The 14,993-nt window shown below is 38.3% G+C and overlaps 1 protein-coding gene across 2 annotated transcripts in view; it reads right to left on the bottom strand.

Annotated features, from left to right (window-relative positions):
• Glcci1 (glucocorticoid induced 1) overlaps positions 1-14,819 on the bottom strand; it is a 72,346-nt gene extending 57,527 nt beyond the window's left edge. The window contains exon 1 of one of the 2 annotated variants that reach the window (XM_021190063.2): positions 14,089-14,819. In XM_021190063.2, the coding sequence (XP_021045722.1) occupies positions 14,089-14,515 (427 nt within the window). In that variant the 5' untranslated portion in view covers positions 14,516-14,819. The remainder of the gene's footprint in view (positions 1-14,088) is intronic. The other variant, XM_021190062.2, reaches the window with a different exon arrangement.
• Positions 14,820-14,993: the final 174 nt, after the last annotated feature.

Here is a 14,993-nt window from a genome sequence, read left to right as displayed (position 1 = left end):
CCCCCCCCCCCGCCCCGCCCCACTCCCTCTCCACCTGTTTTTCTTAATCCTTTCAATGTAGTGTTGAGATGGGACAACTGAACAAAATGTAAAACCATTCCACAAACACGAAGATCCTTGAGCTTCCCAGGTACTCCCGTAGACTGGTCTTATTTCTATGAGGCAGCCATTACTTATATGATCTCTAAACGTTTTTTAAAGATTATGTTTTAATATTTTGTTCAGAGAGTAACTAAAGGTGCTTTGGTTGGTGATACCTAATTACTTCCAAATAAATATATTCCATCACAGTCACATGATCAACTTGATGGGCTGTCTTGAAGCACTGACAATATTTTTACCTATTTAACAAAACAGACAAGAAAGAGCGAGTCTCCCAAGGAAAACTATCAAAGTAACTGCAAAGACAATTGCTGGTTAACCACCTTTTTTTAAGCTCTTAAGTAATGCTGGTTAACTCTAACTGCTACTATTTGAAAAGCTGAGTGGGTTATCACAGTAACAGCCTAATGTGTGTCTTCCTGGCTTTCAGGTGGACTCAGTATCATCATTCAGTGACTCAGACTACCTTCATCTTTTAGACCATCTTTTAGTGATTCTAGACCTTCTCAGTCTTCTGCAAGAATCTATTTCAGCTGGCAGAGAAGGGAAGATCAAGAATAAGGAAGATCAAACTAACATTGAACAGGATAAAAACATCATGCCGTTTAGCTTGTTTAGCTGTAAGGAGCAAGGCTACAAACTATACTCTACAAGTGGACTTACAGGAGGAAATGAAAGAGGATTTAGCAAAAAAAAACAGAAATTTTTTTACAACAGAAAGGTCTGAATTATCCCTAGGGACAGTTTGAATCAAGTTTCAAAGTCAGTCTCACTGGGCTATCATCATAATATTGCCACTGCAAACAGGATAATCTAAATTAGTCAACAATATGTTCTTAGTAGCTTTTTGAGGAGGTTATTTACAAAAGTCTTATTCACCCCTACAAAAGATTGACGTTCACTGAGAATACCATAAATAAAATGTTCTCCCAAAAAGACTTAAAAAAATGTTAGGATACATGTGTAATTTCTCAATGTGATCTCCTTACACAGGCTTGGAGAATAGTAATAGTACAGGTTTACCAGAGATATGAGGTATGTCATTTCAACCAGATTTTAACTACACATGTATTTGTGTCACAACTAATAGGAAAAATACTTTGCTGAGCAACATAAAACAAAATATTTAAGCTAAATATTCTAAGTTTAACAGCAATTATAAAACATACTTTTAAACCAATTTTAATTTACTGTGCATATGTGCATCCCATACGCAGGTTAGAAGACAGCTTTCCAGAGTCCACCATGTAGGTCCAGAGGACAGAACTCAGATCAGGCTCAGAGCAGACATCTCTGCCTGCTGAGCCACCTCACTGGCCCTACAGAACATCTTTGATAAACTAAACCTCTTGGTAAGCAAGGACCCCAGTGCTAGTGACTGTTCTAGGTTATAGAATTGGGAGCCTTTGAAGACTAGCTGTTGTATTTTCAAATGCCTAGTATCATCAATCTTACTGAAAGATCAGCACTTTCTATCCAAAAAGAACTATATTCATCATTCTCTTCTACTTTTAAAAGAACACTGAGTAATGTTTGTTCTAATCTATGTAGCACAAGGGAAATAATATAAAATTTCAAACAAGTTGATAAACATTAAAATATTTGAATAGAGGAAGATATTTGGTGGGTAGGGACATCTAAAAGTGACTACTCTCAAGACACTTTTTTGTAAGACCACAAGTGCTTAAATAGCTGCAACAAAACAAAAAGATATGTAGCTAGTGCTTCAAAAGATAAAGAGAAATAACAATTACCTCCACCTGAAAAAGGTGGGGATATTTGAAGGCTACTTGAAAAGATTTCAGGAGTTTTCCACAAAACCACATGTTTGTTAGAGAAAGAGACATTCCTAATAGGAACCATGAATTCAAAGCAAAGAGTGGCAAACGAACATTTACTTAGTAAACTAAAACAGAACATTTTCTTTAAAACTGCAAGTTCAATCAAGCAAGAACACAGGTTCAAAACGAATGTGTCAAGAGTGAATCTTTTATGTCAAACTAAACATAGTAGACTTTATTTCTTATTAAACTTAACTTAGAAACCAAAAGAAATCTTTTACAAAAATCACTTTTGTTTCTTTTTCTAAAGATAAGACTATAGTTAATTGTAGAAAAAATAGCAAAATTAAAGCCTGATGACAGGGAAAGGCCTAAGTGGTATCAATTCCTAAGAGTACTCAGCAGTCAATAGTCTAACAGAAGACAGGACCTGGAGGGAATGTAAAGAAACTGATATACTGAAAAGAATTCTGAGACAGAACAATATATGGCCAGAAGGGAGAAATGAGTTAGAAGGAAAGTCAAGCTGTATGCTGGCACAAAACAAATCATCATTATCATCATTGTCACCATCATCACCACCACCACCACTACCACCCAGTACTCTAGGTTTACCGTGACTGTGTTCCACAGTGCCAACAAAGAAACCATTTCTACATCAAGTCCTTGACTTTAAAACTTGAATCACTCAATATTCTGATCTTGATAACTGTTCTTCTAAATTATATCTCTGTACAAATGAATCATTAAAAGATGATTCAAACTTGAAACTATAGTTACTTATTAAATTATTTTATTCTCTTAGTACCACAAAACAATTCTAGTCCACTTTTTCAAAGCATGTATTCTGAACAATTAATTTCCACACTAAAAGAGTATAGTGTACTCTACTTTGTGAAAACATAGGTTCAAGAAAAAAGGTACTAATAAACTTCCCAAAGACAGCTCTATTTAAAAATATTTAGATTTTTAAGTTTACAGAATATAGGGAGGTCGGTATTAATCTTTAATAAGTTTTACCAATGAGGATAATTACTCTGCTCCACAGAAATGTCACACGTGTGTGTGTGTGTGTGTGTGTGTGTGTGTGTGTGTGCGCGCGCGCGCGCGCTATAGATGTCTGCAGAGGCCACAAGAGGGTGTCAGGATACCTGAAACTGTTACAGACAGTTGTGAGGCCCCTAACCTGGGTGCTAGGCATGGAACTCCAATTTACTGCAAGAGCAGCAGGCACTTAACTTCTGAGTTATTTCTCAAACCCCTATACTTTTAATTTCAGACAGGGTCTTTTTTTCAGAATGGCTTTAAGCTCACTATTCTCCTAACTCTGTCTCTAGAATTCTAGTATTACAGGTATGCATGGTCATGCCTAGCTTAGATTTTTCAAAGCTTGTTTCAATTTTGAATGTAAAAACCAACATAATTTTGTACTCACAAATTATGAAGCCTATAAAAGTAAGACACATTTATTAAAAATAAGCAGGTTGGCAAGATGGCTCGGCGGTTAAGAAGAGCCAAGTTTGATTCCCAGCCCCCATATGCCAGCTTATAACTGTCTGTTAACTCCAGTCCCAGGAGATCTGACACCCTCTTCTGGCCCCCATGGGTACTAGGCACATGTGTGGTACAGAAATATACATGCAGGGCAACACACCCATCCACATTAATCAAATAACAAAGTTTTAAAAATAATATACTGGGTACAACCATGACTTTAAGTTATGTTTAGTGATTCACAAAAGGTAACATGTTGACACAAAATAATTCCTCTCCAAACCCCAACAAATCTAGTCTTATCAAGTAACTTTATAGGAAGCAGTTTATTTCACAAGTTCAACACGTAAACCATTCCTCCAGGAAAGAAACATAATTAATTGTAATGACATAAGTAGTACATTACCTCATAATCACAGGACTTCAAAACTGAACCTGGTTGGGTCTCCACTAATTTTATCTTATGAGAGTGGACAAAATTTGAGTCACTACCATTCTCTATACTAAAATGGAAGTACTACAAAAAGTACTACCATGAACCTCTATACTATATGGAGAGAGCATCAGGACTGAGAAAGGAGTGTGCTCTTCAAAGCACCCTGGCGAGTATGTGTGTTCTCATTCTCTTCTCTTTTCTTCCTCCCCTTCCCTCCTCACAACCTGGAAAGCTTTCAGTTAAACGGGTAAAAACAAAAATAAAAACAAAAACCAACCAAACAAAAAACACCCTCTGGGAATATCTAATTATAAACAGAAGATTCCATTCCTACAAATAGATGACTAGTCTAATGATGTTTACTCATTGTTTTGTCTTCTGACCGTGATAAGAATATAGGGGTTTCTAAAAGCTCTTCCCAAGGAAGGAGAACTACTTCCTAAGGCTGCTTAGAACAGCACTATTATTACGGAGTATTATATGGAGTACCGCCTCTGTACTTTACTGCTCAGGAACAGCATATTATTACAGCGTATTATGTAGAGTACTGCCTCTTTACTTTTGATTTGTTTTTCTAGTAAGGACACAATTACAGAAGAGACCTTGGAATATTTATCTAAAATAAACACATCTTTTCACAGGAGAGAGGGGGAGAGGAAGAATAATTAGTACAGGAATTCTTCCCTTTTTAGGAGTTATTTGAATTCCAAATTTCTAAGAACTTTCAAACTCAGACTGGGGAAGTAATAGAAATGATATATTCATATTCATTTAGATCAGCTTCTTAGGGTATTAGTTAATTTTGCTAAATGCCAGAACATTTATCTAGCAAAGAGAAATTAAACTATTCAGTAATATGTTTTAACAACCTCAGATGAGCCTCAACCTTGTGTAACTGACTTTCTAAACAGTTTGTTCAAATAACATTTTGGTAAATTAAATCATTTTACTTATACATTAAGATAAAGAATCAGTAAAGCAAATAACCACCTGAAAAGCTACCTGACAGTTTAATTTTTCATCATAATAAAACACAAATTAATATATAACTCACATTCTCCTTACGAGATAGTACAATTACATTTCTAACTTAAAGAACCACTGAATTGTGGACATGATGGTGTTAAATTACTAGAATTATAATAAATTTAGATCCTTATTCCATGGAATCTCATTAGGTCACAATCCACTTGACAGAATTTCAAATGGCTGCTCAAGTAGGGAGACTCGGGTCTTCCCCAGTGATGAGACCCCTGACTGGCTATCCAGTAACAAGCAGTAATACACATACAAGCGACACTAAATGGTCTTGGCAGCTTGTATTTATGTAGTTATGCATTTATATATAAACAAGTGGTATGAGTGTAACACTAATAAAAAGGAAAAGAAGCCATGAATCTGAGAAAGTGTGGAGGTGGGAAGATGTGGAAAGGGTTGAAGGGAAGGAAGGGGTTGAAGGGAAGGAACCAAAAAACAACAACAACAAAAGGTTAATTTGTACACGGGTCAAATATTATGAGAAAAATGTTTGTTTACATTTCAGACTTTTGGCTTCTTAGGAAATTGCCTTAAGGTCAAGGTTAGTTTACATATTGGTTTGTGTGATAGTCTTTTGAATAACTTTGTTAGTAATAAGTTTAAAGTCATTTAGTACATTTCATACTGTATGACTAAAAACATGTTTAGTTGTGTCCAAACCTTGTATGTTATACAAAAAAACACACACTATAAAAGCCTATGTTATGTCTTTCAAAATATGAACATTTGTGTAAAATTCATTTTTGTCCAAACTATTTCTATACCAAACACTGGTTCCTTCTACACTATACAACGATCTAAATCAGTGCTTCCCCAAGCTTAACCACATTTGAATGTTAAGTCCAAAACAAGGACAAACTGGTGAATATCTATAAAAGGAGCAGCATAAATATAACCAATTAAATTTAACCTATCATGTATATTTAAGATTTCATGTCTTATGATCATTCTTCAATGATTTCATTCCAGAGTATGCATACTTGTCTCTCAGTGTGTGCACATGTGTATTTATATAGCTCAACCAGAAATCTCTGTAAATCCTATATATGTATTTAATAAATATTTATTGCAGGGCCTTTTAAATACCAAATATCAGGTTACATACTGTAAAGCTAAAAAGAAACAGGTGTAGTAGGTAAAGCAGATATATCCACCAAAATTACCTTGCATATAGTTACAGAAACAGTGAGACAATTTTAAGATAAATGAACCAAACTTCAGCTGAACTGTCAAGGACTTACAAACAGCTACATTAATTATGGACTGTAGGGGTAGTTATGATGCTAAGGTCCTGTTCCCAAATTGGTTCGTGATCTGTCCTCTCAGTAAAGAAAACCATGGGCCAATTGCTGGGTAGAAGGTACAGGCGGGATTTCCAGGTCCCTGGAGGCAAGCAGGGAGACACAAGGAAGGAAAGACAGAGTTCTCCATGCTTTGGAGAGAGAAGAACCAGGTGGCCATGTGAGGTTTCAGAAGGAGCAGGGGGCGGTGGGTGGTCAGAGATGTTTAGCCGGGACTACCTTCAACTGACCAACTAAAGTAGGGCAGGTGGGAGTAGCAGAGCTAAGAGCAATGATAAAGGCACATTTTCCAGGCAGGAGATAGCACCTAGCAATTGTGTCAAGAAGGCAAGTTGAAAATGAACAACTATGTGTGTGTCTTTAGTCCGTGGATTCAAGGGAAGCTGGGAAGGGGCTGGTAGTGTGGCCCATTCCTGGAACACAGGCCAGGTAGTAAAAAGCTACATGCAATGATGGACTAATAATGGGAATCAAACATACAAAGATTCATCAACTCCACTGTTATTGACTGTGTTTCTTTTTTTTTTTTTTCATATTGAGAAACTTCAAGAATAAAGTATTTTTAATGAATATAAAACAACAGTAGTTTACTTTATCACTTTCTATATCTTCCTATTTCCCAAATTCCTACTTAAAATTTCAGATGACTTACCACATGGATATATTCAGGGTCCATACACTTTTCTTCAGTATTCTATTCACAACATTAGAAAAGACTGACACAAAAATATGATGTATCAAGCATCTTTTGTTCTTCCATATGTTAGGTATAAAATTTAATCCTTAGATAGTAGTGATCTGTATAAATACATTCACTTTTTTACTGAATGGCTTATGCAAAGTGAAAAAACACAGCAACCATCCTGAAGACAAACATAAGAGTAACTGTAAGGCCTATAATACTAATATTACTTTAAAATAAAAACTACAAGTTAATAAAAATAGGCAAATTCTGAGCATAAGAAAAACAAGTCATTGAGCACTACACAAAAACAGCACATAAATGCTACAACAGGACGATTACTACTTTCCATTCTTAGTGAAAGCCAAGTCAAAGTCACTTCAGTGGTCTCAAAAGGCATCATTAAGTACTGCTACACCTTCTACAATATTCCTCAAGAAACCACATTCAACAACAATTCAGACTTCTACCACAAAGTGTGTGTGTGTGTGTGTGTGTGTGTGTGTGTTCAGAGTGCACAAAGGCCAGGACAGTCACCCTAAGTTAAACTATGAGAGAACATTTTATATATATGCAATGAATACAGACATAATACAGAAGGTCCAGACATAATACAGAAGCCATGGAATAAAACTATTCTCGGTTTCAAAATTGAGAATATATAAGAATTATAACTTTAAATTTTCAAAAATGAAAATATATAACAGAGTGATAACTTTAAAAATAGCTCCCTGGACCAGTCCACTGTTCTGACATTTGAAAGAAAGAGTTTTAAATGTGCAGTTATAGATAGATACTAAAGACTGTTAAGGAAGATCAAAAACTGGATTTTTCACAGCATGCCTGTAATCCAAGAACTCAGGAACTTGAGGCGGAAAAATTAGAAGCTTGTGCTACCCTAAACTATACCAGGTGACCCTGTCAATTAAGTATTCTCTTAAGAACTATATTAACTTACAAATTTCTAATACTAGAAAAGATAAGAATCAGTTAATGAACTCTTCAAAAAGTTTTCCCATGACCATACTAGATAAATAAGACAATATTTATTACTATTAGCAGTTTATGAGTACTTTTGACCTTCAGAAATACTAGGCAGCAAGCAACAGTGCTTTTTAGTTTTTTGTTTAGAAATACTGCTACATGACAGCAGAATTACTTTACTGTAATAACTTGGCAGACAATCTTAAACACTAACCTTGCCACACTACTATGGATTTCACTAGCTTCTTCAACTCATCCTTAATTTTAGCAAGTCATAATTAAGGTACAACATAGTGGCACTCCGTTAAATTATATATGTAGAGTTCAAACTCACACTGTAAGCATGGCCATTGGCTTCCAGGAAAGCTGACTAAAGCTACTGCCAGTTTCTGAGACAATTACTTGACTCTAGTACCTGCTTAGTAATTCTTTAGCCATTAGTCAAGTCAGTTTACCACCATATATAACTAATTCTTAAGATTTATGAAAAGAGAAAAGCACTTTGCACAGTGTAATGTAATTTAAGAAACAGCTAGTTAGGAGTAAATGAGACCAGACACAATGATGTTCATAACCCTCAGCTCCCTCAGCCCAGGAACAAGGTGCAATATCCATCTCTACTCCCACCATGTACATGTGTGAGTGACCCCTCCCCTGTAAAAAGCAAGAAGAAAAAATGGCCATCCTTCCATATTCCATTTTAGTTACATTCAGCCAACTGTCTTAACATTTTTAGACACCCTGAAAGTATCAGAGCATGTCCCAGCAGAATAGAATAGTGCCATGGAAACACAAAAGAAAACCCATTTGTCATTCTTTTACCTAAAATCTCAGCAATTCATCAACTGTGGAATCAACACAGAATCTAGAACTAAAAGAACAGAATTCTACACCCATTTTCTTGCTGAATTTCAAAGTATACATAGCTTGGCAAATAGTCACGCTCGAATGTTTTCTTCCTTTCTATCTACAGCAACTAGAGAGACAGGACAATACAAAGGAAGTCACCATGTATTCATGAACTTGACTCCTCCTGTTATTTGCCTCAACAACATCCACAAGAAATAAACCACAGTGATAAAAGTATCAAACATACCTATTTCTATAAAAAGGACAATTCTGGATAGGTATTTTTCAACAATTTGTTCATAAGTAATATTCTTTGATACTTCAGACTTGCTGCTAATCTACTAAATTTTACTTTGCAGAAGAAGCACAAATATTTTCCTAAATTATCGAAAAAACTAATTATGTTCTGGTCATTTCTACAGGTCCAGACAAAGGTAAGGGACTTTGGCACTCCAAACATTCCATCCGCTCTTGGGTAGTATTCTCTCTCTTCAGCTTAATTTTAGCAGACCAGTTAATAGACCATGTGTTAGATCAGCTCAACTTCTTTTTAAATAAATAATATGTAGGATGGAAAAAAAAAAAAAAAAAGACTGTCAAAGACTTGGTTTCGTAGACATTTAATAGGAGAACAAACAATATATACTGAACACAAATAACAACAGTACCAGGAACAGATAGATCTAGGAGAGGTGCTATAAAGAAGCCAACTTGGGTGGTATCTGGGAATTCTAAGCACTGGGAAAAAGACAAATAAAATTAAGACCCAGAGCCATTGGTAATATGCACCTTGACACAGTATTAACAGCAAATAAAAGTTTGGTAAGTTTGGCTTTTAAACTTCTTTTTAAATTTCAGACTTAATTTTTGAATGTTTGAATGTTTTCTTTTATTTACAATTGATTTGTTTCATGGAGCTAAGTTTTGTTTTCTTAGTTCAAATATAACCCACATTATCACAAGTAAAATAATTAAAAAGAATGCCATTATCTTTCAATATTTATCCAATGTATACATCATAATTATCCTTTTCAAAATGTAAACCAGAATAAATCAGTTAATTTTCAATTCAGTAAGCACACATAAAACTTTATATACAGCTAGAAATTCATTAACCTACTTCATACATCTTAGTTATTTAAGTTCTATATGCTCATGGCAATAATATCTGGGAAAATATAATCTTTGAACGTAAAGTGATAAATTTACAAAATAAATTACTGATTAAGTAACTTTGCTACTCATTCACTGATTCTGATACCTTATGTACCATAAGGTAACTGACAGAATGGAAAAAAAAAAATCAGAGCCATAAATTAACACTATTTAGTTCAGCTGAACAGAGATTAAGAACTTTCCCCAAAATCAAAATTAAAAGATTATTGTGGAAGCCTAAATCTTAATGCATTTTCACTCTATGCAGTTAAGTTTAGAATTAAGTTCCCATAATGACTCTCAGAACAATAAATTTCAAATGGGGTAGAGTAGTACAGAGAACTTCAATCTCTAGAAATATTAACCAGATAATAAACTTTCAAAAGGGTAATTGAAGAGTATCTCTAAACAGAGAGAAAAATAGCAAAATGTTCATATTTCACTAAGGACAACATTAAATTGACTCAAAAAGAGGAAATCAATCAAGAGCTTACAACTTAAAGCAAATGAACAAGTTAAGCACATGTGTGTACATTAATACAACGCATGCACTTACATATTCTATACTGGCTGGCTTTATATTACTTTTTAAAACACGCGATTCCTGAGGAAAAAATTTCTCATCAAATTTCACTCTAGAATTGCCAATTTCTTAAGAGTAGGAGGCCTAAAAAAATCTGGTAGGTTGAATCAAAAACTAACACAATATTTTTCATAGAAGAAAATATTAAGTTACCAGATCTTCAGAAAGTTTGTTACTAGATTTGGTAAAATAAACGTAAGCAGGACTCTCCAAATAAGAGTACTTTAATGCAATTAGTTCTGCCTCTTTTATAACCTATAATTCTTTAATTTGGATATTTACAGATATAAGAATTTCTATTTGTTACCTACTATCTTATTTGTTTAGTGTTTAAATACATGGGTTTATTCTTGGATTTCAGAAAGCAACTACTTCATATTTTCTTTAGATCATTATTAATGACTTTATCTCAAGATCATTAATTTTAACTCTAATACTCTGCTTTGGTCTCATTTGAATTGTTCTACTTATCTCAAAGGTAGAGTTTGTATATTACCATCACAAAAAAATTACTGTTTGCATAATACTTTATGATTTTCATCTATTACAAACACATCACAGGGAGCCATAGAATGCATTCAGTAGCTTGTCATTCACCACTTCAAGACCCTTCAGAATCAAACAAGGGGAAGGATGACATTTTGTTAATAGCAGAAGTTCAGAAATGAATATAAATAATAACCTTGAAGTTTGGAAATACACAAGAAAGAAAAAATACAAAAAGAGAATGATCAAGGAACACCAACCCAACACAACTTTCAATTTGTAATTACCATCTCTTTTAAATAAAACATGATGTTAGCAGGTTTATGCATATTCCATTATGGTAGTCATTTAAGCTATGGTACAAAAATAAAGAGAATTACTATCTTTCTGTTAGATGTTAAAATACGATAAATTTTAAAACTGGTTGTTCCTCTTTACAGAATTAAGTTTTCTCCCTGTTTTCTGACCCAAGCACCGACTCTCTATTACTTAGCTTAACCCCATAAATATGTACGCTAGGAGTGTTTATGAGAAAAACAGACACTGGATTCAAAATTCTGCTTACAATTCTTTGTGATACAAGAATCAGAAAACTTAGTTTCTATACTTTCTTCCATAATTAGACAAAATATGAATAAAATTCTGAATGCTTGTCACCCATAATCCAAATATCCATAGCTTTTAAAGCTTTTTGTAAACATCGTATATCTCCATAAAATACATATCCCTTGAGTCAATGTCTACCTAAAAATTTTTATGTGTCATTTCTCAAAACATAATATAATGTCTATCCCCCCACTTTGAGAGGTGCAAAAAAGGAAGGAGGAGAGCAGAGGAAGAAACGGTGCACGTTGTTGTTTTTCATTCATGCAGTAGAGTGATGTCAGTGTCTGCAGTAGCAACAGCAGCAGCAGCAGGCGCTTTGGTCAATGGAAACTAAAACCCACTGATGTCAGAACCTTAGTGAATTCAATAGAAACTAATTGAAAATGTTAAGTCACAGGATAGATTTGAAGTGGCTAAAGAGACAGAACATATTACTTATATGTTGTACTTTCAATATGGGCAGAGGAGAACAAGACAGAATGTGGACAAATAACATAATGGTAATACAATCAAGAAACTAAGAGCACAAGAGCATGCTTTCAAAAATCACTTCAATGCAAGAAACTGACAAAACAGCTGATGTTATAAACAGCAGAACTACAGCATAGAAAGCTCTTCAATTCCTAGCACAAGCTGTGACCCTGCAACTCTGTCTACTGCACAGACTCAAAACGAAGTGTTTTCATCATGATTGCATTAAAATTGCATTAAACTCTGGTGTGCCATTCTACAACAAAGAGTAGAATTTAATCCTGATCACAAATTTCATTAAAACTACTTCATGATGGGGCATGTAATTCCTAAGCAATTAGGGCTTTTGAAGGATGTAGAAAAACAAGTTGTAATATTATCTGTGCTAAGATGTTACTGTTTATCAACAAAAGGAAAGGAGGTGGCCATTATATTGTTGCAGCAATTGCCAAAACTTCTCAAACTCTGCCCACGAAAATCCTCTGCACACAATCTACAATTCCTATTTTTATTTTATTTTCATATTGTTCCTAAAAGAAAACCCCCAAACTCCCATTAACGAACTGTTAAAGCTAAATCATTCAAAAATGTCTGTGACTGCTGCTGCCTTTTCTTTCTGTTACCTCTCATTTAACAGAGCTCCAGAAAATGTGCAAGGGAGTTGCATATGGCATTAATCTGTTAGAAAATGGTGGAGTTTTCTATAAAATACACCCAAGGATGTGTGTTCAGTTGTGGTCATTATTAGGGCGATCACGTTGTTTTCATTCATTCATTCAGGATTTGCTGGAGGATGTCAGTTTCTGCAGCAGCTGGCTTGACCTGGGGGAGGAGTGGGGGAGCAAATTCCTCCTGGTGCATACAGATTACAGGATGTATTTCTTGGTGCTCCTGCACTTATTCCACTGCACTTACATCCTACCCAGAGGCTTACTACCATCAAGGGATCTGAAAGCAAGTGCTTTAGCAACATGCTAATTACAGGTCTAAATTAAAGCTAAAAACACCTAAACTTTGATCTATCGTATTGCAATCCCTTTCTCTAACTCTAAACACCTTAAGAACGTCCACCTTAAACAGAAAAATCCCACATACCACATAACCATTATATGAAGCTTGGTAGTATTTCCCTTCTGAGCAGGCTTTTTTGTTGTTTTCTTTCCCTACTCCGAATGATTCCTTCCACAATGCAGCAGCAGCAGCAGCAGCAGCAGCAGCAGCAGCAACTGTATCTCTAGGCTGGTATCTAAGAATATTAGGCACTCGACTCTCCCTTATGGCCGGTTACGTCCCTGTTTTGCCTAATTTTCTTTTTCTCCCCCAGGAGTCAACTAGTTCATACACTATGTCCCTAGGCATAAACAAACCCAAACCCAAACAGCAAACATTAAGGGGAGTCCACAACATCCTCCCACTCACCATTACCTTTGATACCTAACAAAAAAAAGAAACTCAGATCTCTCTACACAACTCAGCTGAACTGGAAAGTATACTTAAAGATGCAAGGAAAAAGTGAACACACTCCACAAACAGGCTTTAAGAAGAAATTCACCACGAAAAATCACCATCCGGGCATAAGCCATTTGTAGTGCAGTAGTGATCGAATACATGACTATATAAAGTAGAGGAGGGGATGGAGAAACACCATACACTTTAAACTGCCTCCCCTACACATGCAAAGGATACTCTAACAACCTAACTACCGCCATCAAGTCTCCAAAACACAAACATACTCCAGACAAAGTAAGGCTGCAGAGACCACCACCACCACCTTATTCACCGCTAGAGAGTTTGTGTGCGTGTTTCGCTCGGCTCCTCCTTGCCCGGCTCCAAACCCAGAAAGCTAATAAGCTATTAAACCGAAACACTTTTCTTTTGCAGGCGAGGGATGCAAGATAAAATCTGAGTGGCGGTGTGAGGGTCAGATAAAAGTTGCTTTCCAGGTCGCTCCTCCAAGCCCTGCAGCGACCTCGGGGTGTGTGGGGGGGTAAGATTCCCAAAGCCACTTTCACACCTTCGGTAATGCACTAGCAAACAGAAGCCCGGAGAGGCTGAAGTTTCCACGCAGGGCACCGTCGGGGAGACGCAGCCCGGGAGGACGGGAGGGTTGGGCTCGCTACCTCTGCACACGGGCGAGCCGGGACTCCGTCTCTCAGGTGAGCTGCTCCTCCGCTGGCTCTCGGGGGACCGTCTCGGGCGGCCCTTGGCGCGAGGCGCTTGCTCGGCTGGGGCAGCGGCCGGCGGTGGAGTCGGGCTGGACGGGCTGGGGCCGCGGGCCCCTCCGGGCCCGGAGAGACTGCCGAGCGCGGCGGCGGCGGTGGCGGCGGCCGGGCGCGTGGGGCTGTGCTGGCTGCCCCGCAGGAGCTGGTAGGGCACCGTGGCGCGGATGGGTTGCAGCAGCCGACCGGCTCCCGCAGCCGGTGCGCAGCTCCCGGCCGGCCCCGTCCCGCTCCCGGCAGCGGCGGGAGGGGAGCCCGCGGTGCTGCGCCGCATCCTCTGCGGCGCGGAGTGAGGGGTCTGAGAGGAACTGGAGGACGCAGTGGACATGGTGGCTCCGCGGGCGGGCGGGCGGCCGGGCAGGCGCGCGAGCGAGCGTGTGGGAGCCGGCGCCGCGGTGCGTGCGATGTGTACGGGGGAGGGGCGGCGAGGGGCGGAGCCGCGGGGCTCCCCTTCCGACGCGCACCCCGCCGCCGAGGGGGAGGGGACGCCGCGACGGCCAACGTCCAACGGCTCAACCGCCCCGCGGCGCTCTGCGGGGCGCTCACGGCCGAGCCCGCGTCGAGCCCATGGCCGCCGCCGCCGCCGCTGCCGCCGCCGCCGCCGCCCCGGGCATCGCGCTGACAGGGCACTCGCCCGCTTCCCGCGGCTGCTCAGCCCTCGCGGGGGGTCGCCCGCGCGACACGACCCGGCGACCACGGGTAGCGCCGGGACTTTAGCCTCGGAGGAGAGAAAGGGGCCTCGAGGCGCCTCGCGCTGCGCGCAGCCCGCGCCACCGCAAACGCCGCCGCCGCTGCCGCCGCCGCCG

The sequence above is a fragment of the Mus pahari genome, chromosome 2 (assembly GCF_900095145.1).
Source record: "Mus pahari chromosome 2, PAHARI_EIJ_v1.1, whole genome shotgun sequence".
In the NCBI taxonomy this organism is placed as follows: Eukaryota; Metazoa; Chordata; class Mammalia; order Rodentia; family Muridae; genus Mus; species Mus pahari.
This window is presented reverse-complemented; position numbering and strand designations above follow the sequence as displayed.